A 24,127-nucleotide genomic window follows, 5' to 3' on the forward strand; every position below is an offset into this window, starting at 1 on the left:
CAGATTTAACTATTGACTCATGATCCCTGTTCCTTTTTTTCAAGAGAACGCATTGCTCCACGTGCCAATCCTCCCTAGATCAGCCTTACATACAGTTCTAATATATATTTTTTATTTTATTCAAGTTTTACTTGGTTTAAATAGTTTCACTAGTTCTTAAAATCTATTATTACATATGATTCGATGCATTCCGCATCATTTTCAAACCTCCGTTTAAAATATTGTTTCAAAATACGATATATGACTACGATACATGTGTTTAACCTGCACCTTTATTGTTTCTGTAAGCTTGTTGTGTTCCCATCTAATTAATGAAAAACATTCAAACAATTTGTATTGCACTGTATTTCATTTATTGTAATATGTTTTTCATTGTTTGTGAACCATAAATAAATTAATAAAAAATATGTAGAGTGCATCCAAACACGTGTCACAACAGATTTTAACATCACCAACCCCGACCCTGATCACAAGTAACCGCAAACCCAATTCCCATCTGTCCAACGTTTTTTGGCGTCTCTTGCGCTCTATCAAAAGTAATCAAATAGAATACTTATAAGTGTCTCCCGCTCTCTACCAACAGTATGTAAATAACGTTTCCTGCAAATATGATAATATGTAATGCTCATCTCAGCCTTGCATTATTATATATACCAATCTCTTTGTTAAGGTCTTGACTAAATGTACATAATTATCAAATCCTGTCGCCAGTGGTCCGCAGGCGTTAAAAAAATATCTGTCGAAAACATTTTAAGAAAAATTAGCGTTTACTAAATAAAACTTAAATTAAAATGTTTCACTTATCCTGCTATTTCAGCCTTGCATTTCGTTCTAATATCTTAATTTTGAATTCTGTCATACGAGGATTTGCTACTTGTCATTCATCCTTGATTCTACGAGTGTGAGTGACCGAGCGTGAGTGACCAACCTGCGCCCCGTTGCGCAGCAGCACCCGGATGAGGTCGGTTTGCTGCGCGCGCGCGGCCAGGTGCAGCGGCGTCTCCCCGCGCGCTGTGGCCCGGTCCGCGGGCGCGCCCTGCTGCACCAGGTGGATGGCCACGTTCAGGCAGCCCATGAAGGCCGCCACGTGCAGCGGCGTCAGCCCCGACTCCGTCGTCGCCGAGATGTCTGCAACACACCATTCACCAAGTTACTTATACTCAATACATAACCGTCTAGCGTAGAGACGGATGCTAAAAGTGCTTTGGTCCTTAAAATGGTTCTTCTCATTAGTTGTGTGCAAAATCGACAATATTGACCGATTTTAGAATTTCTTACTGACATTGGTGAAGAACATTCAAACTACTCAACAAATAAAACAACAAGAATAAATAAAAGAGATTCTGCTCAATAAAAGCTTCTTTTCATCTCACCAATAGATGTCTCTAGTGAAGTTCTAGTGATTCAAGAACAAGGTTTCTAAATTGGTTCATATATATAGAACTTCCAAGAATTTGAGTAGGGTGGTTGTCAATCATGGGTAGAATTGGTGAATGTTACACGTGTGTAAAGTGATCACTTAAACCAACCGATGACGGTCGTCAGCCCCGTAAATGCCCAGACTTCCATATTCTTCTTCATCTTTGATGTCAGCAACATTAACATCAGTCAGCGACTGTTTTCATTTTGAACTCACAGGGAATCGAACCCGGTTCCTCCAACACGGTAGCCAAACGCACTGGCCACTACGAAAGCAAGCAAAGTGAATTGCGAATATTACACAGTGTATAAAGGTATCATTCAAACGCGCCAATGACAGGCAAATGCCTGGACTTCCATATTCCCATTTTGGGGTAAGAAAAATTTCACAAAGCTCCGAGGACAGTCTGGGATCACTCCAGATGCAGTCCACCATCCCTGGTCATCAGGTGATACTCACTGGCACCGTATTTGAGGAGCAGCTCCACAACTCGGAGCCGATTCTTCTTGCAGGCAATGTGCAGCGGGGTGAATCCATTCAGCGCCCTCGCATTGGCGTCTGCGTTCTTGTCCAATAGCAACTTGGCAACCTGGAAAGTCATTCAAACTCGTAACCATACATACAAAATTTAGAAATCATTTAGTAGTCCACATAGCATGCATGACTAGGAGCTAGGACTGTATACTAGCCTTAGGAGTAGAGAAGTCACGAGAAATGTAAGACATGTATTGTATAAAACTCTATACAGGGTGGCGCAACATTAATCACCCTTTTGGAAGACGTTGCGATTTTGTCAAATGGCATCATATTTGACATTTGTGAACTAGACAGCTGCAGTATACAATAATAAATAATAAAACCCTTATCCGCACCCCAATGGTGCATAGGGCACTGCGTCATATAAACGCAGTGTTATCTTGATCGTTTACACATGAAGGAAAGGTGATCAGCCCTCCGCTTCAAGTACCAGTCCAGGGTAATATTGAATAAATATTACAGTGAAAAAATCACTCATATTTATTCTTACCCCCAATGGGAATCGAACCCGGGTCCTCCAGAACGGTAGCCGAGCGTGCTGACCATTACACTACGGAGGCGGACAAAATAGATACAATAGACAAAATACACTACGGAGGCAGTATACAAACAAACTAATAAAACAGGCAGAAATGTGTATCAACTTTTCCACTTAACAAAAGAAAAAATAAGTCCAAATAAAGACTTCCATTACTCAAAATCATTTATTTTCATTAAGTAAAAAGGTTATTCATCAACAAAATTGGATGATTAGTTTTGCACCATCCTGAATCTGTGTGTGTACTGCAGCTGTCCATGTTTTAGATTTTTTTTTTACCTTAGTGTGTCCGCAATGCGCAGCCACGTGCAGCGCCGTCAAATAATCCACCGTCACATCGTCGATAGGTGCTCCCGCCGTCAGCAGAGTGCGAGCTACCTCCACGTGCTCTCCCTGCACCGACATGTGCAGTGGAGTTAGCCCATTCTGGAAACGGACACAAAAATCTCAATTAAAATATAGAACATAATATTTCAGAAAAATGTAGCCATCTATATTTGTCTTGTTTCTTCAACTTTTCTGTAACTTACTAACTAACTAACTAACCACCATGCCGCCTCTCCGCAGGAGTAGGCAAAGAGAATAGAATACTGCACCAGTATGTCTTTGTAAACATTCGTCGCCTCTTCCACATGCATGCATCTCGTCATACATACCAACCGATTATCCCGACTCGTGACCTGACCACGCCCAAGTGTTTGACTCGATGATGCCAAGTTTTCCTCGGTCTACCTCTCTTCCTATTTCCAACTACGTTCGCCTCATAACTTTGTTTTACCGTTCTTTCCTCACTCATTCGTTCCACATAACCAAACCATCCCAAAACGCCTTTCTTAATTTTATCAATAATGCTTATCTCAGTCTTGCATTCCTTCCTTATTTAACCATTCGAACATAAAACATACATCGTTTTTCCGCACATTCGTCTGAGAGATCGCATTTTGACTGCATTCCATCTACTTTCTTCCCTCTTTTGCCAACTCTATGCTACCCTTCCACACATAAGGGTTGGTACCAGAACTCCATGGTTTACTGTCAGTTTAGCTTTTATTTGCTATAGCCGATTTCAGTGCAGCATTCACTGTCCCCAGCACTCACCTGCCTTTAAAAATTATAATCAATCCTTTCCATCCCTAGAAAACATACGTAATTTCCCCGTTTGCTAATATTTCACACCCAGATCTACATTCATATCTTTCAACTTCGCCGTGTCTTATAGTATTGCGTTTTTTTTTCATTATTGTCATCTCCTTCTTGTCTCATTGCGGGAGGCACTTTGCAAAGGGGGAGTGTTGATATGGTCAGCTAACCTTTGTCTTGCAGGCGATGGCGGCTCCCTGCTGCAGAAGTCTCGCCACCACAGCCGTGTGTCCGGACCTCGCAGCACAGTGGAGCGGGGTCAGGCCGTCGCGGGTCACAGCCCCAATATTAGCACCTGCAAATAGAACACCAATTGGAATTGCGAAATTTCAGAGAAAATAAAACTAATTATGAGATAATCAGAGAGAACATAACCTTTATCGGGGTGAAAGTTGACATTTTCAAAGTGAAAGATATCATTTTCATGGTAAAAAAACCATTTTTAAGTGAAGTTTACCATTTTTAAAGTGAAAGTTACCATTTTCAATGTGAAAGTTACCATCGTCAGTGTGAATTTTCCAAGTGAGTATTACCACTGTGAATGTCAAAGTTACCGTCAGATATGAGTTTCATATTGCCATTTCTTGGAACTGCATTTTATTTTAATGAAACAACTATATATTGTAGTTTTTTCCACTTTTATTTGACAAATAATGGTTTTCTTCGTTACCGACATCATCACACTAGTGGAACATACCAGTTTGATGATGCCGATAACAACAAAACCCGGTCGCTGGTCAAATAAAATAAAAGTGAAAAAAAATCTACATAGTAGATTCATTCTATAAAATTACCGTTATCAAAGTAAAAAAACAATTGTTGGAGTGAAAGCTACCATTGCCAAAGTAAAAGTTATTATTTCCAAAGTAAAAGTTACCATTGCCAAAATAATAGTACCATATGCGGAATGAATGTTACCATTGTCGGAATGAAAGTTACCATTGCCAAAGTAAAAGTTACCATTGTCGGAGTGATAGTTACCATTGCCAAAGTAAAAGTTACATTGTGGAAGTGAAAGTTACCATTCTCGATGAGCATGTCGACCATGCCGGCCTGCCCCCACTTGGAGGCGACGTGCAGCGGCGTGATGGAGTGCTTGGCGGCGTGGTTGACGTCGGCGCCGCGCGCGCGCAGCACGCCCGCCACGGCCGTGTTGCCGTAGTGCGCCGCGATGTGCAGCGGCGTGAACCCCGACTTGCTGCACGCGTCCGGGTTGTGGTCGTTCTGGAACATCCAACAACCATTAGTCAACTCACTACTCAACAGTTGCACTTATCAATTAGTTACCAAGTCTGGGCATTCCTGGACTATCATAGACTGGTTTAATTCATCACTTTACACATGGGTAACATTCACCAATTCTACCCATGATTGACAACCACGCTACTCAAATTCTTGGAAGTTCTATATATTTGAACCAATTTTGAAACATTATTCTTGAATCGCTAGAACTTCACTAGAGACATCTATGGGTGAGATGAAATTAAAAAAATATTACAGTGAAAAATCATCTCCTTATGCTTAGTGCAGGCCTTGTGGCCTGTTTTTAAGAGGGATTAGCCTCCTGCGATGTGGATTCCCAGCTGTCAATCCATCTCTTTGGTGGTCTGCACGGGAGTCATCTACCTTGGGGTTGGCCGTGCAGTGCAATGTGGGGGAGTCTGGATGGTTCTTTTGTCCTCACATGCGCATACCATTGTCTCCTTCGTTGCCTACCCCACCTAACGACATCTTCCATCTCGCATATTTCTCTTATCCTGGTGTTCATAATTATATCTCTAAGACTCTTGCCAGATATGCTCTTTGGGGTCTTCATTTCTGACACTCTAAGTGTGTTATCAGTTACTACTATGCCCGCTCTGCATTCGATCCCATGTCATGATGGGTCACACACAAGTAATATATTTAAATTTTACTGCCGATCTTCATGTCAGGGTGAAAAATCACTTATATTTATTTTGACCCTCCTGGGAATCGAACCCGGGACCTCCATCATGGTATCCAAAGGTTTAATCTAACACACTACAAAAGCGGACAAATTATTCAGCAAAACTTTACAAAGGATGTTATTAAAAATTAGCTATCGTAGGTCCTTACCATTGCAATATAAACGCAGCCACTGATAACGAATGCAATTGACATACTGACAGAAACAGTTGGAGCTGTTTGCACTAGAAATAGTTATAATGCGGTGTGAAGAGCTCTTATATCAACAGTAATTGCTAGATACCATATGATAACGCTGTGAGCTATAAAGATAATCATATGTAAACTATATTGGTCAGACGCCTTGCGATGTACTCTCTCTATCCAAGGTCAGGGGGCTTGTAATGTACCTTATGTCCAAGGTCAGGGGGCTTGTGATGAACCTTCTCTCCAATGGTAGGGGGCTTGTGATGTACCTTCTGTCCAAGGTCAGGGGCTTGTGATGTACCTTCTCTCCAATGTTAGGGGGCTTATGATGTTCCTTATGTCCAAAGTCAGGGACCTTATCATGTACCTTTTGTCGAAGGTCAAAGGGCTTGTGATGTTTCCTCCTGCTCAAGGTAAAAGGCCTTGTAATGTACCTACTATCAAGGTCAGGGGCCTTGTGATGTACCTTCTGCCCAAGGTCGGGGGTCTTCTATATGAGGTCAGAGGCCTTGTCGTGCCTGAGATTAAGCATTAACTCCTCGTGTCTCTTCTTCTCACCCAAAGGATTCCGGCGCCGCTGGTGACCATTCACCGACTTTACTCGGTGGAACTTCCCGATGCCGGACTGACCTAGGAGACTGCTTGTGACAGAGTGACTTGTAGACGTCTCGAGTTGGGCATTTAAAAAGAAGAAAGAAGAAAGTGTACCTCCAGTAAGAGGGTGGCAGCCTTGACGTCGTCCTTCTTGGCGGCTATATGCAGGGCCGGCAGCCGCACCTTGCCTCTCGTGTCGGCCTCCAGCAGCTCCGCGACTACTCGATCGTGGCCTTGCTGCATGGCCACCGCCAGGGGCGTGAAGCCGTCCTGAAAAACAGACATCAAACGTTAAAAATGGATCTCCCACAGACAACTCCAGGGTTGGTAGAGAGCGGCAGATGCTTATATGCGTTCTATTTGCTTACTTTTGGTACGCCATGATATGCCAAAAAACATTGATATATCAAAAATCATAAATTTTCAGTTGTGCATGTTTTCGGAATGCCCAGAAAATGTACTATATCCCAGCAGAGGCGGCATATTTTTTACTTAATATTTACCCGCAACAGGGCAGAAAGTGTTGTTTTTGCATTTTGAAGAAAAGGTAAGGTTTAATTATTTTTTTAAGTATACTAAATATTTTTCAAATGGAGAAAAAACCTTCAGGTTTTACCTAAAAAGATTTATTGCACAGTAAAAAGTTCAATAAGTGGCTTGATATTAATTTTTAATAAATTTTATTATTTTCTTAAACTTTAAAAACGATTGAAAAATCAAGTTTTTTGATATATGACGTTGTTGAAAGGAGTGAGCGATATGATATATATGAGTGTGGGTAGTTGTTTACCTCGGTGGCCAGGGCCTGGCTGGCGCCGCTGGCGATGAGCAGGCGCACGCAGGCGTCGTGGCCCTCCTGCGCGGCCATGTAAAGAGGCGTGAAGCCCGCGCCGCTCTGCGCGTCCGCCGCCGCGCCCGCCGCCAGCAGCGCGCGCGCCGCCGCCTCCTGCCCCGCCAGCGCCGCTATGTGCAGCGCCGTGTTGCCTGCAACAACACACACACACCCAGTCAACCAACTTTATTCTGGGGTAATATATCCAAAATAAAACAAGGTTTTTCTTGGATTCAATTCTACATTTATTTATGTATGTCTTAATACGTGACGAGTTTCGTCTTCTTAGGACATTATCAAAAACTGACTAAAAATATTTTCAAAATGTCCTTGTATACTAACAATAATTGCTATTATTAGGTCTAGGAGTACATATAATGGTGGGTATTTCGGTGGGGAATGTTTTATTTTGGATATATTACCCAACAATGCAATATGGAATTCTACCAACTGTCTGCAGTTACAATAAATAACCAACTTTATATACGGCATCTCAGAGATGGACAGCTGTACGTGCGATGATGAGACACTTCAAGATATCCCTCACCTGTTATGACTTTGCCCCCTTTTCAGCATTCAAAGACAATAGCCGGAGGCATGTTGCAGAAGCCTGGATGAGGACCTTGGATCGGTATTAGTTCATAAGGAACTGTCACAAGATTTCAACAGCAATTTATTCAACAAAAAAATTAATATATACATAACAAACAATATTCAAGGCGTATATATTAAAAGTAAGCAAGAAGACTGAAAGGTGTAGAAGAATCCCGCTTCGGAAAACTCCTTCGGACACATGGGACAGATCAATATCCAATGTGATATTGTTCAACATAGCGGTAGCTCTTCCTACAGGCATAACCATCGGCCGGTTGGTCCTGTGTATAGGAATGTGAAACAATCTATGTCGATAAGATGTGGTTAATACATGATAAAACTAGTGAAGGACATTGGTACTATAAACCAAGCTAGGACACAAAATGCCGAACCCTCTTCTAGTGGAACGGAAGGCCTGTTGACGACAGTCAGCAGTCCGGCTTCTCCTGAGGAGTGTAACGTGGTTTCCTCCCAGCAATGAGCAAATGCTGACAAGTTCCTGATTGGCCCACACTAGATTATCCCTCCTGTTCCCAACTCAGATTCAAATAAAAACATATGTATTTAGTTAGAAAAAACAAAAATCCACTTCATGATCTGTAAACCTTATTTATTGATTTGGCCTTTAATTTGTAGAATTCCATTTTAATTTATCTTTTAATTTTTAAATCAAAAACAGATTTTTTGAGTCTACTAAGTAGTATTTTATAACAAAAACACATAAAAATAATATTGTGATAGTTGTTTCGCCTAGTTATAGCATTTTCAAAACGTTTGTTTGAATTTTAAATATTTTTTTAAACTGATTCTTACGAAAACTTATGGTTTCTTCTTCGCTTTGCAGACTAGTAATCTATATTTTTAAAGACAAAATATAGATTACTAGTCTGCAAAGCGAAGAAGAAACCATAAGTTTTCAGAAGAATCAGTTTCAAAAAATATTTAAATTTCAAACAAACGTTTTGAAAATAAGTTTTCAGAAGAATCAGTTTCAAAAAATATTTAAATTTCAAACAAATGTTTTGAAAAAAGTGAAGTTCTAGTGATTCATGAACAAGGTTCCTAAATTGGTTCATATATATAGAACTTCCAAGAATTTGAGTAGTGTGGTTGTCAATAATGGGTAGAATTGGTGAATGTTACACGTGTGTAAAGTGATCACTTAAACCAGCCTATGACGGTCGTAAGCCCCGTAAATGCCCAGACTTCCATATTCTTCTTCATCTTTGATTAGATGTCAAAAAATAATACTATAACTAGGCGAAACAATTATCACAGTCTTCTCAGTATGCATGTCAAATTTTAAATTTTTTTATGTTGCATTCTCCAGTTCAGCAGATAGCTTTAAAGACATACCAAGATGATTTTTTAATGATTCATTAACTGAAATTCAGTTTTTGCGACTTGAAGTCATCCTTTTTCTGTCAGTTTTCATAAGAATCAGTTTCAAAAAAATATAAAAAAATTTGGACAGCACATTGGCAGCATTTAATTTTTTAGCTATTTTAACCTGGGTGGACCCTTCTGAATTTAATAAAATTATTTGAGAACGCTCAGTTCCACTCAAATCACGTTTTTCTGCCATTTTAATATAAAATAATGAAGGCTTTAATTAAAAAAGTACAAAAAAATGCACATTTTCACTTATTAAAATAACTGGAGAACAATGTATTTATTGACTTGGCGTTTAATTTGTACAACTCCATTTTAATTTATGTATTAATTTTAAATCAAACACAGATTTTTTGAGTCTACTAAGTTGTATTTTATTAACAAAAAACACATAAAAAATTATATTGTGACAATTGTTTCGCCTTGTTAGGGCATTATCAAACGAATGTGAAGATCAAATGGACTACGGTCTTATTGTATAGCTACATAAGGACCTTAGTCCATTTGATCTTCACATTCGTTTGATAATGCCCTAACAAGGCGAAACAATTGTCACAATATAATTTTTTATGTGTTTTTTGTTAGTAAAATACAACTTAGTAGACTCAAAAAATCTGTGTTTGATTTAAAATTAATACATAAAAAAAAAATAAAAAAAAATGGAGAACAATGTTTCACATATAAATCCGACCCTTGAAATTAGTAAAAAGAACTAATAAAAAAAACTAACTAACCATCACGCCGCTTCCCCGCAGGGGTAGGCAGAGAGAATCGAACGCCACACCACTCTGTCTTTGCAAACATTCTTTGCCTCTTCTACATTCATGCATCTCCTCATACATACCCGACGATTATTACGACTCCTGACCCGGCCGCTTTCAAGTATTTGACATACCTGATTGTGCCAAGTTTTCCTCGGTCGTCCTCTGCTTCTTTTTCCAACTACATTCGCTCCATAAATTTGTTTAACCGTTCTTTCTTCACTCATACGCTCCACATGTCCAAACCATCTCAACACACCTTTCTTAATTTTGTCGATAATGCTTATCTCAGCCTTACATTCTTTCCTTATTTCATCATTCGAACATCTATCAAACATCGTTTTGCCACACATTCGTCTGAGGGATCGCATTTCGACTGCATTCAGTCTGCTTTCATCCTTCTTTTGCCAACTCCACGCTTCGCTTCCATACATAAGGGTTGGAACCAGAACTCCATTGTGTACTGTCATACATCGGGATAGCAGATAATAAGTAGTACGTAAAATATAGAAACCATTTTCAAATACTAAAGGGTGACAATTATTTGAATTAAAAAAAAAGTTTATCTTCGAGATTCATCAATGATTTTTCTACTCCAAAATGCAACACTAAGCGATTTCAAAAAAACTTCAAACATTTGGGAATTAAATATTTTAATAAACTCCTTAAAGAAATTAAAAAAATTGAAGATATAAAAATTCTCAAGAAAAAAATTAAAGCCCTTTACATATAAATCTTGAAAAAATATACAAAAAAAGACTTTTATACTACTACTACCAACACGCCGTTTCCCCGCAGGGGTAGGCAGAGAGGATGGAACGCCACACTCTTCTATCCTGACATACACTCCTCGCCTCCTTCACATCCATACATCTAGTCATACATGCCCTCCGATTACGCAGACTTTTGACACTGCCAGATTTTAGGTTCTGATTGATCTGATCGTGCCAAGTCTTTTTCAGTCGTCCACGTTCTGTTTTCCCTCTCACATTCGCCACATATATTTTCTTAGTCATTCTCTCGCTATCCATTCGCTCCACATGTCCATACCACCGCAAAGAACCAAAGAACTTTTATACCATTTATTATATAACATTAAACCATGAATGTAAGTCCCTCTCCAAGCACAAGAGCACAGTCTCTTTTTTGGAGAAGCACAGCGAATCTAAATATAAAAGTTTTCCATATGTATAAATGTTTAAAATGTATTATGTTATACTTAAAAATGTAAATATATTAACTAAATAAAATTATAAATTGATTATTATTTAAAGACATAAACCAATTCTGTAAGGGGTGCCTAATACATTTGGCCAAGGCTGTGTATAAATGGTACATATAGAGAGAAAGAAGTGATATTACCTTTCTTGGTGGCTGCATCGACGAGAGCTCCCCTGGTCAGAAGTTCCTTCACCACCTCCACGTGTCCATCCTTAGCCGCCAAGTGTAACGCATTCAGTCCGTTCTGCAAAACAAACACTTGGTGGTCACAATAGATCTATACAGGGAGCCTTACATAATGAAGAAGAAAACGTTGTCAATGTTTGGCACTGATCTAATAATGCGTGTACCTACAAGTATAAGTGCAAGTGTCATGTAGTAGTTGTCCTGACGAAGAGACGAGTACTGAGTTAGATTCAATTTCATCATATACACAAGAAATATATACCAACGTAATGTAAAAAAATTGATTAACGCCATCTATAGCGAGTGTGTGAAAGCTTCTAAAGCACCAAATTTAAAAAAAAAAATGGTTAGTACAGCATAAAAATAATAAGCATTTTTTTTTTACGTCTCAACATAGATGAAGAAAAATATGAAAGTCTGGGTATTTACAGATCTTATGACCTGTCATAGTCTGATTCAGTGATCACTTTACACACATTCTACATTTACTATTCTACCCATGATTCTACTATGGTTTCTAGTTGAATACCACTTTTATTTATCAGAAGGGAAGCAAGATGAAAGCGGATTACTTTTAACACAAATTTATTTAGTTCTATCAAATTACAATCAAGAAAATACTTAAGGATAATCGCGTGACTCTAATATGAGAACAGTTGAAGTACGTGTCGATCTGAGGACGGGCGGCGACGAAGTGTGGCGGGCTCGCTTCCGTTCGTTGCTGGTCTCGTGTAGGGAGCTCGCTACGTCACTCGATTTGAGTTGCCATAGTCGATGTGTGGGTTGCCATAGTCGATGTACATTATATGTGTGGGTTGCCACACTACCATAGACTTGAGTAAGTTTATTTATTTTTATTTTAAGCAGAGACCTTCATCAAATGATTCAACCATAGATGGTGCCGCGAACTCACACGTGCAAGGTGTCAATCAGACTATGAGGAGATTCATGAATGTGGAAGAGGCGAATAATATTTTCAAAGACAGAAAGAGCGGTATGGCGTTCTATTATCTCTGCCCAACCCCATGGGGAGGCGCCGTGATGTTTAGTAAATTTTAATTAATTAAACCATATCCGCTCCCTAGGTGGATCATATGGAGTCCACAAACTGTATCCAGGCTTTTCTGTCGGCCGCCAGCTCCCTTGCATCCTCCCGAAGTCAGATCCGCGTCCCGAAGTTCTGACGAGAACTGCCGACGAATTGCTAATTACGACGGTTAGTAAATTAGTTACAGTTTAAATTTTGAGGCGGATTTTGAGAGTAGTACACCCTGTATAATCGTGACGTGTGCATTAGACCTAACAGTATAAATTTCTGAAGTTGGTTGATGAAAATAATTGTGAAGTGGTGTTCTATTTCAGTTCCGAGTGTTATACTGTCCAGTGTTCGCTGGGAATCGATTGGAATGTCGAGTGTTGAGTTGATCGTGGAGCTATTCTCAAAAATGCCACTCAATGATCAAATTCTAATCCATTCCAGCGCATTTTGCAAAAAAAAAAACTGAAAATATCTCCCGAAACTATTGCCTTAATGTAAATGTATAGAAAAATCGAATATCTAAATAATCGAATACCTGTTGATATAGTCTTGAGTAATAAAAGGTAGTAAAAAGTTAAAAAAAGGGTATTAAACAAAGTCTATTTTAAGTATAATAAAAAGTAGTACTATTTTTTTTTTAAACCAGCCGATGACGGTCTTCAGCCCCGTAAATGCCCAGACTTCCATATTCTTCTTCATCTTTGATGAGATGTCAAAAAATAATATTAAAATAACTCCTGTAATTGGAGATAATCCAGATTTTGTGAACAAGTATTTGGACACTCAAAATGTTGTAAATAAATTATCTGGTCAAATTATAAGCTTAAAAAAATAATAAAAATGAAAATGGTATTTTCTGGCGTTTCTCATGTGTGTGATTATAATCCAGGATTCGGACCTCACATACTAATATAAGAGTTTCTGCTTAATAAAAAAGCTTCTTTACATCTCACCAATAGATGTCTCTAGTGATGTTCTAGTGATTAAAGAACAAGGTTTCTAAATTGGTTCATATATATAGAACTTCCAAGAATTTGAGTAGTGTGGTTGTCAATAATGGGTAGAATTGGTGAATGTTACACGTGTGTAAAGTGGCCACTTAAACCAGCCGATGACGGTCGTCAGCCCCGTAAATGCCCAGACTTCCATATTCTTCTTCATCTTTGATGAGATGTCAAAAAATAATATGAAAATAACTCCTGTAATTGGAGATAATCCAGATTTTGTGAACAAGTATTTGGACACACTCAAAATGTTGTAAATAAATTATCTGGTCAAATTATAAGCTTAAAAAAATAATAAAAATGAAAATGGTATTTTCTGGCGTTTCTCATGTGTGCGATTATAATCCAGGATTCGGACCTCACATACTAATATAAGAGTTTCTGCTTAATAAAAAAGCTTCTTTACATCTCACCAATAGATGTCTCTAGTTATGTTCTAGTGATTAAAGAACAAGGTTTCTAAATTGGTTCATATATATAGAACTTCCAAGAATTTGAGTAGTGTGGTTGTCAATAATGGGTAGAATTGGTGAATGTTACACGTGTGTAAAGTGGCCACTTAAACCAGCCGATGACGGTCGTCAGCCCCGTAAATGCCCAGACTTCCATATTCTTCTTCATCTTTGATGAGATGTCAAAAAATAATATGAAAATAACTCCTGTAATTGGAGATAATCCAGATTTTGTGAACAAGTATTTGGACACACTCAAAATGTTGTAAATAAATTATCTGGTCAAATTATAAGCTTAAAAAAATAATAAAAATGAAAATGGTATTTTCTGGCGTTTCTCATGTGTGCGATTATAATCCAGGATTCGGACCTCACATACTAATATAAGAGTTTCTGCTTAATAAAAAAGCTTCTTTACATCTCACCAATAGATGTCTCTAGTTATGTTCTAGTGATTAAAGAACAAGGTTTCTAAATTGGTTCATATATATAGAACTTCCAAGAATTTGAGTAGTGTGGTTGTCAATAATGGGTAGAATTGGTGAATGTTACACGTGTGTAAAGTGGCCACTTAAACCAGCCGATGACGGTCGTCAGCCCCGTAAATGCCCAGACTTCCATATTCTTCTTCATCTTTGATGAGATGTCAAAAAATAATATGAAAATAACTCCTGTAATTAAAGATAATCCAGATTTTGTGAACAAGTATTTGGACACACTCAAAATGTTGTAAAAAGTAGTACAATAAAATATTAATAAATAGAGTGTGTCCAAATACTTGTTCACAAATCTGGATTATCCCCAATTAAAAGAGTTATTTTTCATATTATTAAAACAGTTTCTGCTCAATAAAAAGCTTCTTTTCATCACACCAATAGATGTCTGTAGTGAAGTTCTAGTGATTCAAGAACAATATTTCAAAATCGGTTAATATATATAGAACTTCCAAGAATTTGAGTAGTATGGTTGTCAACAATGGGTAGAATTGGTGAATGTTACATGTGTGTAAAGTGATCACTTAAACCAGCTTATGACGGTCGTCAGCCCCGCAAATGCCCAGACTTACATATTCTTCTTCATCTTTGATGAGATGTCAAAAAATAATATTAATTAAAAGGTATATTATCGAATCCTGTATAAAGTTTAATAAAATGCGGTACAAAACAAAAAAAAATGGTAAAAAATAAATTAACAGGCTTTAAACAAAGTACATTTTTAATATAATAAACTATTGTCCGCCTCCGTAGTGTAATGGTCAGCACGCTCGGCTACCGTTCTGGAGGTCCCGGGTTCGATTCCCAAGGGGGGTAAAATAAATATAAGTGATTTTTTCACTGTCATATTTATTCAATATTACCCTGGACTGGTACCTGAAGCGGAAGGCTGATCACCTTTCCTTCATGTGTAAACCATCAAGATAACACTGCGTTTATATGACGCAGTGCCCTATGCACCATTGGGGTGCGGATAAGGGTTTTATTATTATTTTATTATTGTATAATAAGTAAAGTAGTGTATAATTTTTTTTATGCTTGACCTAACCGAGTACTTGTCTCTTCGTCAGGACAACTACTACAAGACATCATAGCCCTATCTATTTTACTCACAAACATACTTGTACTTATTTAATCATAATATTATCACGAAACAAGGTTTTTGGGTTGAAAATAATAATGACTGAATTTTACCGATTCCAGAAAGGATATCGACCTTAACTTATTGAATAACCCATACAAAGAAGCGTGGTTATAATCAAATCATAATATTGATCACACTCATTCAGCTATAGCATGACGGCCCAGAGACGGACACACCTATCTCCATTATAGAATCGTAATGTGCACATCGCATGTTGGCTACCACAATGGACAACAGGTGGTGGCATTGTTGGTAGTGACGTATGCATATCAGGTACCCCCTTCCCCCCCTTCCCCAACCAACCAATCAAAATATAGTAAACATACACAACTACAGGGTGTAACAAAAAAGAACTGTTTTTTTTACATTATTTTTTGACATCTCAATATAGATTTGTAATGGTCAGCACGCTCGGCTACCGTTCTGGAGGTCCCGGGTTCGATTCCCAGGGGGGGTGAAATAAATATAAGTGATTTTTTTCACTGTAATATTTATTCAATATTACCCTGGACTGGTACCTGAAGTGGAGGGCTGATCACCTTTCCTTCACGTGTAAACGATCAAGTTAACACTGTGTTTATATGAAGCAGTGCCCTATGCACCACGGGGGTGCGGATAAGGGTTTTATTATTATTATTATTAAAAAAGAACTCTGCCGACAAGACACACAAGGTGGCTTGGTGGGTCTCTGCCAATAATTTTGTTTTTAAATGTTTTAAAATTGTGATTCAAATAAATGTATACAATTTACGTTAATAAAAAAAAAGATAGTCAACAAAAGAAAGAAGTAGAACGAAACTTGTTTTTGTATCCGATCACCTTTTAAGTTATGTTGTAGTAAACATCGTCACACCCTGTATAAAATATAACCTATTGAAATGTCATGCTCCAGTGTTGTTGAATATCGGAAGCGCTAATCGATATCCCTTGGTACAACGGACAATCGAGAGTCTCAATTACTCGTACAGGCTAAAATCGCGTCACCAGACATCCTAAGCAATGCCGATGACTGAGCGACTGCTCCGTATTTCTGGTGGTGATGTTACTGACGTGTTTAATAGTTCATCATACCGAACTAAATTACATCACTCGATGACATAGCATCATTAGATACTATATTATTATTTTTGACATCTCATCAAAGATGAAGAAGAATATGGAAGTCTGGGCATTTACGGGGCTGACGACAGTCATAGGCTGATTTAAGTGATCACTTAACACGCGTGTAACATTCACCAATTCTACGCATTATCGACACCACACTACTCAAATACTTGGAAGTTCTATATATATGAACCCATTTTGAAACATTGTTTTTGAATCACTAGAACTTCACTAGAGACAATAATATGAAAATAACTCCTGTAATTGGAGATAATCTAGATTTTGTGAAGAAGTATTTGGACACACTCAAAATGATCATTGACAGGTGATCACAATAACTGTTGTTACGATCGTATGTAGATGAAAACATCTGAATTTTTCGGAACTAGTCGTGTGATATGAAATAAAAGAGTGTTCTAATACACGTGTTTAATTTTTATCATATTCCCCTGTGTGCGTCATGTCAGTTTCTCCTGATATTGACTATCACTTGAGAGTAATTGTCTTTGTCTCGGGCAGCTCTAGACAGTCATGATATCCTGATATCACTTGGTGATATCGCGTTATCTCACACAGTTTCAACCTACAGCTACCGATGAAATGAGATGATTTCATCACTCGCCGTGTCGAATATGTTTGATGTCTCTGACATGTTAAGTACGGGCAGAACTGTATTTAATCAATTAGTGATATCGCGTAATCTCACATTGTTTCAACCTACAGCTACCGATGAAATGAGACATCTTCATCACTCGCCGTGTCGAATATGTTTGATGTCCCTGACATGTCAAGTACTTGCGGACCTGTATTAAATCACTTGATGATAATATCGCGTCATCTCACACAGTTTCAACCTACAACAACCGATGAAATGAGACAACTTCATCACTCGCCGTGTCGAATATGTTTGATGTCCCTGACATGTCAAGTACGCGCAGAACTGTATTTAATCAATTAGTGATATCGCGTCATCTTACATTGTTTCAACCTACAGCTACCGATGAAATGAGATGATTTCATCACTCACCGTGTTGCAGGTGTTGATGTCTCTGACTTGCTGCGTGTCCAGCAGCTCCTTGACCGCCTGCAGCTGGCCAGCCCGCGCGGCCCGCAGGAAGGCGGTGCTTGGTTCCTGAAAACAACCAAATATTCTCATTACACTTCATCAGATAAACATGCGTGTACACCGTGTTGATGGAACGTAGTCACTATACACATACCTTCACATAAGAGGTACGTTTTTTTACTGCATACATGATGTCAATCTAATTATGTCGATATTTATATTTTTTACATATTCATTTGCCAAAAAAATGTGGTCAATATATTATATATTTTACTTTTTTTTCTTTATTTCTTTAGTAAGCTTATATTACAACTAATAAAAACTATTATTTACTCTAAATTTACATTCTACATATCGTAGTCGTACAGGAGAAAGTGACCAACTATCAAAACGTAAAATGTTCAGGAGGGCCATTTAAGTCACTTTTGCTTGGCAAGAAAATAAACACCAATGCAGTTAGTCATTTTCAACTAGACAATATATGATACTTCCAAGTTTAAAAACCCTTGGGATTTTTTCAGGGCAATATTAAGCTAGTCAGATATCAAATAGTCCATGATCACGATTTTGTAAAAAAATGCACTTGGTCACTTTCTCCTGTATGACTACGATATGTAATGGTTAATTTACTGACTTATCGCGATGAAATGTCACGTTAATTAGGAGATCATTTAAATTATGATTGATTCCAAGTTACTTATGAGTTTTTAATTAAAGTTTTACTTAGTAAATACAACTATTTCTTAAAATCCACTGTGACACGTGTTTCGATGCATTCCGTATCATTTTCAAACACCGTAGATTACTTAAGTGAATTGGAATGTTTTTTTTTCAATTTTTTTATATTATGTTATTTTTGTTAAATATTATGTTGGTTTTCCAATAAATAAATATAAATAAATTTAAAATTTAAAAAAGATGCTTAGTAATTGTTTAGATTACATCAAAGGTATTTTCGACTGACGTCGCGATGAAATGCAACACAAGTCAGGTGTTTTCATCACCCTACTCCAGTATGATAAACATGTTGATCGATTCTCGATTATTCAGACGTCATCCGATTTTATCAGAATAACTTGACCAAAAATAATCAGTAAATCACAATATTACCGCACAAACGATCATAGTGGGAACGATCGCTAATCAGTCTGTTATCTGATCATATATTCTTATCATATCGCTCACCCCTTTCAACAACGTCATATATAAAAAAAACTTGATTTTTCAGGAGATCGTTTTTAAAGTTTTAAAATACAATAAACGTATTAAAATTAAATATCAAGCCTTGTACTGTGCAACAGAACTTTATAGGTAAAACCTGAATGTTTTACCTCCATATGAAAAATTAGTATATATTTAAAAAAAATAATTAAACAATAACTTTTCTTCAAAATGCAAAACAACACTTTCTGCACTGTAGCGGGTAAATATTAAGTTAAAAATATGCCGCTTTTGCTGAGAGAAAATATGCTGCTTTTGCATTTTCTGGGCATTCTGAAAACACGCACAACTGATTGTTGACCATTTTTGATATACGACTTGTTGAAAGGAGTGAACGATATATCAATATCGTATATTTAAGATAAACCGTTTACGTTTAGACGTGCGATGACTCTAATATAGTATAGCGATGGATGTAACTAATGGGTAGCGGTTACTAAATAAATCATTTTTAAAAAAAACTTCAAAATGGACGTTTCATAAACCAAATTGGAAGTTTAACAAATCAAATTGGATTGACCATTTCCACGACACTCTGCACTCTGTAGTGATTCATATTTATAATTCGCGAAATAGTCTTTTAATTCGAGTTTTATCCGTTGTGACACCAGCGGTGTATCCACGGACCGAAATAGACCGAGAATACAACTGGTATAATAGCGACAGTGTCGTCGGTAGATGAAAATACACTTTATATATATATATATATATATATATATATATATATATATATATATATATATATATATATATATATATATATATATATATATATATATATATATATATATATATATATATATATATATATATATATATATATATATATATATATATATATATATATATATATATATATATATATATATATATATATATATATATATATATATATATATATATATATATATATATATATATATATATATATATATATATAAATATATTTATATATATATATATATATATATATATATATATATATATATATATATATATATATATATATATATATTATATATATATATATATATATATATATATATATATATATATATATATATATATATATATATATATATATATATATATATTTATCTATATATGAATTAAAAATTGTAAAAATATTTTTTCTAACTATCTATCCATCACGCCGCTTCACCGCAGGGGTAGGCAGAGATAATCGAACGCCGCACCACTCTGTCATTGCAAACACTCTTCTACATTCATGCATCTCCTCATACATGTTCGACGATTATTACTACTCCTGACCTGGCCGCTTTCAAGTTTTCCTCGGTCTTCCTCTGCTTCTTTTTCCAACTACGTTCGCTTCATAAATTCGTAGAAATTTGTAAAGCAGACTGAATAATCGGCGTGTATACATACACTGATTGAATCCAAAAACTGAACTGAAAACAACCTTTAAAAAGTCGTTGATTAATTATATCGTCCTTGACTGAACGGGTCATTAAGATCTGGTCGTGCACGAACGACCCGCATCTGTACCACATAGCCTGCACTCATTCCAACTCAGGGTAAATCTGTCACACGCATTTCAGAGATTCAACAGTCGCATTAAATAAAGATTACATGCGACGCGGCAGAGTTGGGGTCCCAACCTTTAATCTCGCGGTCAACTCCAATAAAATCATATAATCCTGACAGACTCAATTTGTTAAATGACCAGAGTGATGATCGCCCATCACTTTTTAAACAGGATCTAGTTGGTGTAGATTTATTTATATGTAAATCTTATCAATCAACCGTGATGCACGTCTCGTCTCGCTCACTCCTTTCAAGAACGTCATAAATAAAAAATCGTGAATTTTCAGTTGCGCATGTTTTCGGAATGCCCAGAAAATGTACCATATCCCAGAAAAAGATGCATATTTTTAATGTAATATTTACCCGCTACAGGGCAGAAAGTGTTGTTTTTGTATTTTGAAGAAAAGGTATTGTTTATTTTTTTTTTTTAAACTAGTTATTTTTCAAATGGAGAAAAAACCTTCAGGTTTAACCTAAAAAGATCTGTTGCACAGTAAAAAGTTCAATAAGTGGCTTGATATTTAGTTTTAATAAATTATATTATATTTTTAACTTTAAAAACGTTCTCCTGAAAAATTAAGTTTTTTGATTTATGAAGTTCTTGAAAGGAGTGAGCGGTCTGTCAAAACTACACCCTACACCAAAACCATTTTGCATAAATATTTTTTTTTTATAAAAACTTTCAAACATTTTGAGTGTGTCCAAATACTTGTTCACAAATCTGGATTATCTCCAATCAGGAGTTATTTTTTTACACAATTTTTATGACATCTCAACATAGATGAAGAAGAATACGCATGTCAGGGCATTTACAGGGCTTACGGCCGTCACAGACTTGGATAAGAACATCTCAACATAGATGAAGAAGAATATAAAAGTCTGGGCATTTATTTACGGGGCTCACGACCGTCATAGGCTGGTTTAAGCGATCACTTTACACGCGTGTAACATTCACCAATTCTATCCATGATTGACAACCGCCCTACTCAAATTCTTGAAACTTCTAGATTTTTACACTATTTTTGACAGCTCAGTAGATGAAGAAGAATACGGAAGTCTGGGCATTTACGGGGCTTACGACCGTCACAGGCTTGGTTAAGTGATCAATTTTACACACGTGTAACATTCGTCGACGTATTCTGTTATTGGATCATATAAAAATAGTTATCATTTTGGTTTTCTGATAGTCAAGTATTTTTTGTATTTTATATTAACACTATTATTCTAGTCTGCCTATGCCTATGTCCGCCTCCGTAGTGTAATGGTCAGCATGCTCGCCTACCGTTCTGGAGGTCCCGGGTTCGATTCCCAGGGGGGTTTAATAAATATAAGTGATTTTTTCACTCTAATATTTATTCAATATTACACTGGACTGGTACCTGAAGTGGAGGGCTGATCACCTTTCCTTTCCTGATCGAGATAACACTGCGTTTATATGAAGCAGTGCCCTATGCACCATTGGGGTGCGTTAAGGGATTTATTATTATTATTATTATTATTCTAGTTCTACTTATAATATAATACCTATACCCTTATACTCTATACTATGACTAAATTATATTGTATACCGACACACAGGCCATGCCTTTGTGGGATCTTTTTTTGTATTCATATTTATATTTTATTCATATTTTTTTGTATTTGAATTTGTGTCATGTAATGCAAAAGAATTTAAAATAAAGAAGAAAAAAAACTAGAGCTGATTGGCTTGCAGTCGAATTTTGATCGTCATACGCAGTGCCCAGTGCACCATCGGGCGCGGAGAGGGGTCAGGCGTCTTCCAGTCTACGAGATCGGGCTGGACCGACTTACCCCAGTCGCATGACAGTGGTTAGTTTGGCGTGAAGGCGTGTGGGAGCGACATTACGCATCTCCTGTCAAGGTCGTCGAATTGTGCTAACAGCGCTTCTCAAAATGTTTCATTTCCGACGATAGGCTATTATCACTGGGAGGAATATCTAATTTAACATACTCAATCTACAAAGGTTTGTGTAAGACTCGTGAAGTGTTTATAACAGACGATATAATCAATATTTTCATTCATCATTTTCTTTTGCAAAATTTGCCTTAGTGAAAACGTTGTTTTTTTGTAAGTTGGTAACGAATGACGTCACAGAAACGAATCCACACTACTACTATAAAGCAGATACATAAAGGGGTACGCCCCATAACACACTTGATGACGTATAGCGGTGTCCGTTTTTCGTTTTATCAAAATATCTTAAGTTTAAACCTTATATATATATCTCCCTTAGTTCCCTACAGATTTCAATAAGAATGTTACCAATAGTCTTGTGATTCTTCACATTAATTTATTAGCCAATAATAACACATCATGATATTGATCCATTATTTTTGACGTAACTCAAAAAAGCACCTCCCAGCAAAGCACACACATCACAATCAACACACTTCATGGTGACGTACATAGAACCACAAGAAACACATCATACAAAACCTAACACATACCTCTTTTATATTAAAATCATTGTTAACTTTGTGGTATGGCAATATTACACTCTCTTTATCATTCATCGTTCACTTTGTGTAAAACAAAAGGACTTATTATACAATAAAGTTGTAAAACCTGCTTCCATCATCCATAAAGTCATTAAAAAATAAATTAAATATAAAAGAGCTATTCATAAATGGACAATGGAGGTGGGTAGATTTAAAATAGATCATATCATCGGCCATGACGTATTTATTTGCATTTTTTTACATCTCAACATTGATGAAAAAGAATATGGAAGTCTGGGCATTTACAGGGCTTACGACCATCTTAGGCTTGACAACCACAACAACTCAAATTTTCGAAACTTCTAGATATATATAGTCGTATCAGAGTATGCGCGAGTTCACAATAGCCATCTATGATTGGGATGAGCAAAGCTTTTATAATGCAGAGACTCTTTCCATTTCGATGCGAGGTCCGAATCCTGGATTATATTCACATACTCGAGAAACGCTTGAAAACAGGACTTTCAATTTATTTTAGCTTATAATTTGGACATAGTAAATAAATAAACAAAAATTTCTTCATATAGGTAATTTTACAAATTAATGTTGTAAAAATGTACCCTCGGCGATCGGTCGATGATTTCATCCGGCGAGGTGGCGCCCCACAGATTGAGAGTGCCTTAGTCGCTAATCCGGCGGTGGCCTCGAAACTGTAACGTCATCGGGGAACTCTTGAATTATACTCAATTATTCGGAATTCTGAATTCACGACACATTGGACGCCATTACCACTACTACTACCATCATGCAGTTCCGCAGGGGTAGGCAGAGAGGATGGAACGCCACACTCTTCTGTCCTGCCATACACTCCTGGCTTCCTTCACATCCACACATCTAGTAAAACATGCCCTCCGATTACGCAGACTATTGATACCACCAGATTTTAGGTTCTGATTGTGCCAAGTTTTTTTCGGTCGTCCTCGTTCTGTACTCCCGCTTACATTCGGCATAAATCAAAAATCGTAAATTTTCAGTTGTGCATGTTTTCGGAATGCCCAGAAAATTTACTATATCCCAGCAATAGCGTAATATTTTTAACCTAATATTTACCTGCTACAGGGCAGAAAGTGTTGTTTTTGCATATTGAAGAAAATGTATTGTTTTATTATTTTTTTGAATATACTAAATATTTTTCTAATGGAGAAAAAACATTCAGGTTTTACCTAAAAAGATCTGTTGCACAGTAAAAA

At 36.9% G+C, this 24,127-nt stretch overlaps 1 protein-coding gene across 2 annotated transcripts in view; it reads right to left on the reverse strand.

Moving 5' to 3' along the window:
* LOC148312743 (uncharacterized) overlaps positions 1-24,127 on the reverse strand; it is a 95,233-nt gene that overhangs the window by 34,791 nt on the left and 36,315 nt on the right. For both annotated transcript variants that reach the window (XM_088273532.1, XM_088273537.1), the window contains exons 2-10: positions 17,613-17,717; positions 11,304-11,406; positions 7,153-7,346; positions 6,477-6,632; positions 4,658-4,859; positions 3,806-3,930; positions 2,775-2,921; positions 1,880-2,009; positions 929-1,128 (exon numbers count right to left, since the gene is read on the reverse strand). In XM_088273532.1, coding sequence (XP_088129658.1) covers positions 929-1,128; positions 1,880-2,009; positions 2,775-2,921; positions 3,806-3,930; positions 4,658-4,859; positions 6,477-6,632; positions 7,153-7,346; positions 11,304-11,406; positions 17,613-17,717 — 1,362 coding nt within the window. The remainder of the gene's footprint in view (positions 1-928; positions 1,129-1,879; positions 2,010-2,774; positions 2,922-3,805; positions 3,931-4,657; positions 4,860-6,476; positions 6,633-7,152; positions 7,347-11,303; positions 11,407-17,612; positions 17,718-24,127) is intronic.

Source organism: Brachycentrus maculatus, unplaced genomic scaffold (genome assembly GCF_059751285.1).
Source record: "Brachycentrus maculatus isolate JH-2025_06_01 unplaced genomic scaffold, ASM5975128v1 h1tg000033l, whole genome shotgun sequence".
Taxonomy (NCBI): Eukaryota; Metazoa; Arthropoda; class Insecta; order Trichoptera; family Brachycentridae; genus Brachycentrus; species Brachycentrus maculatus.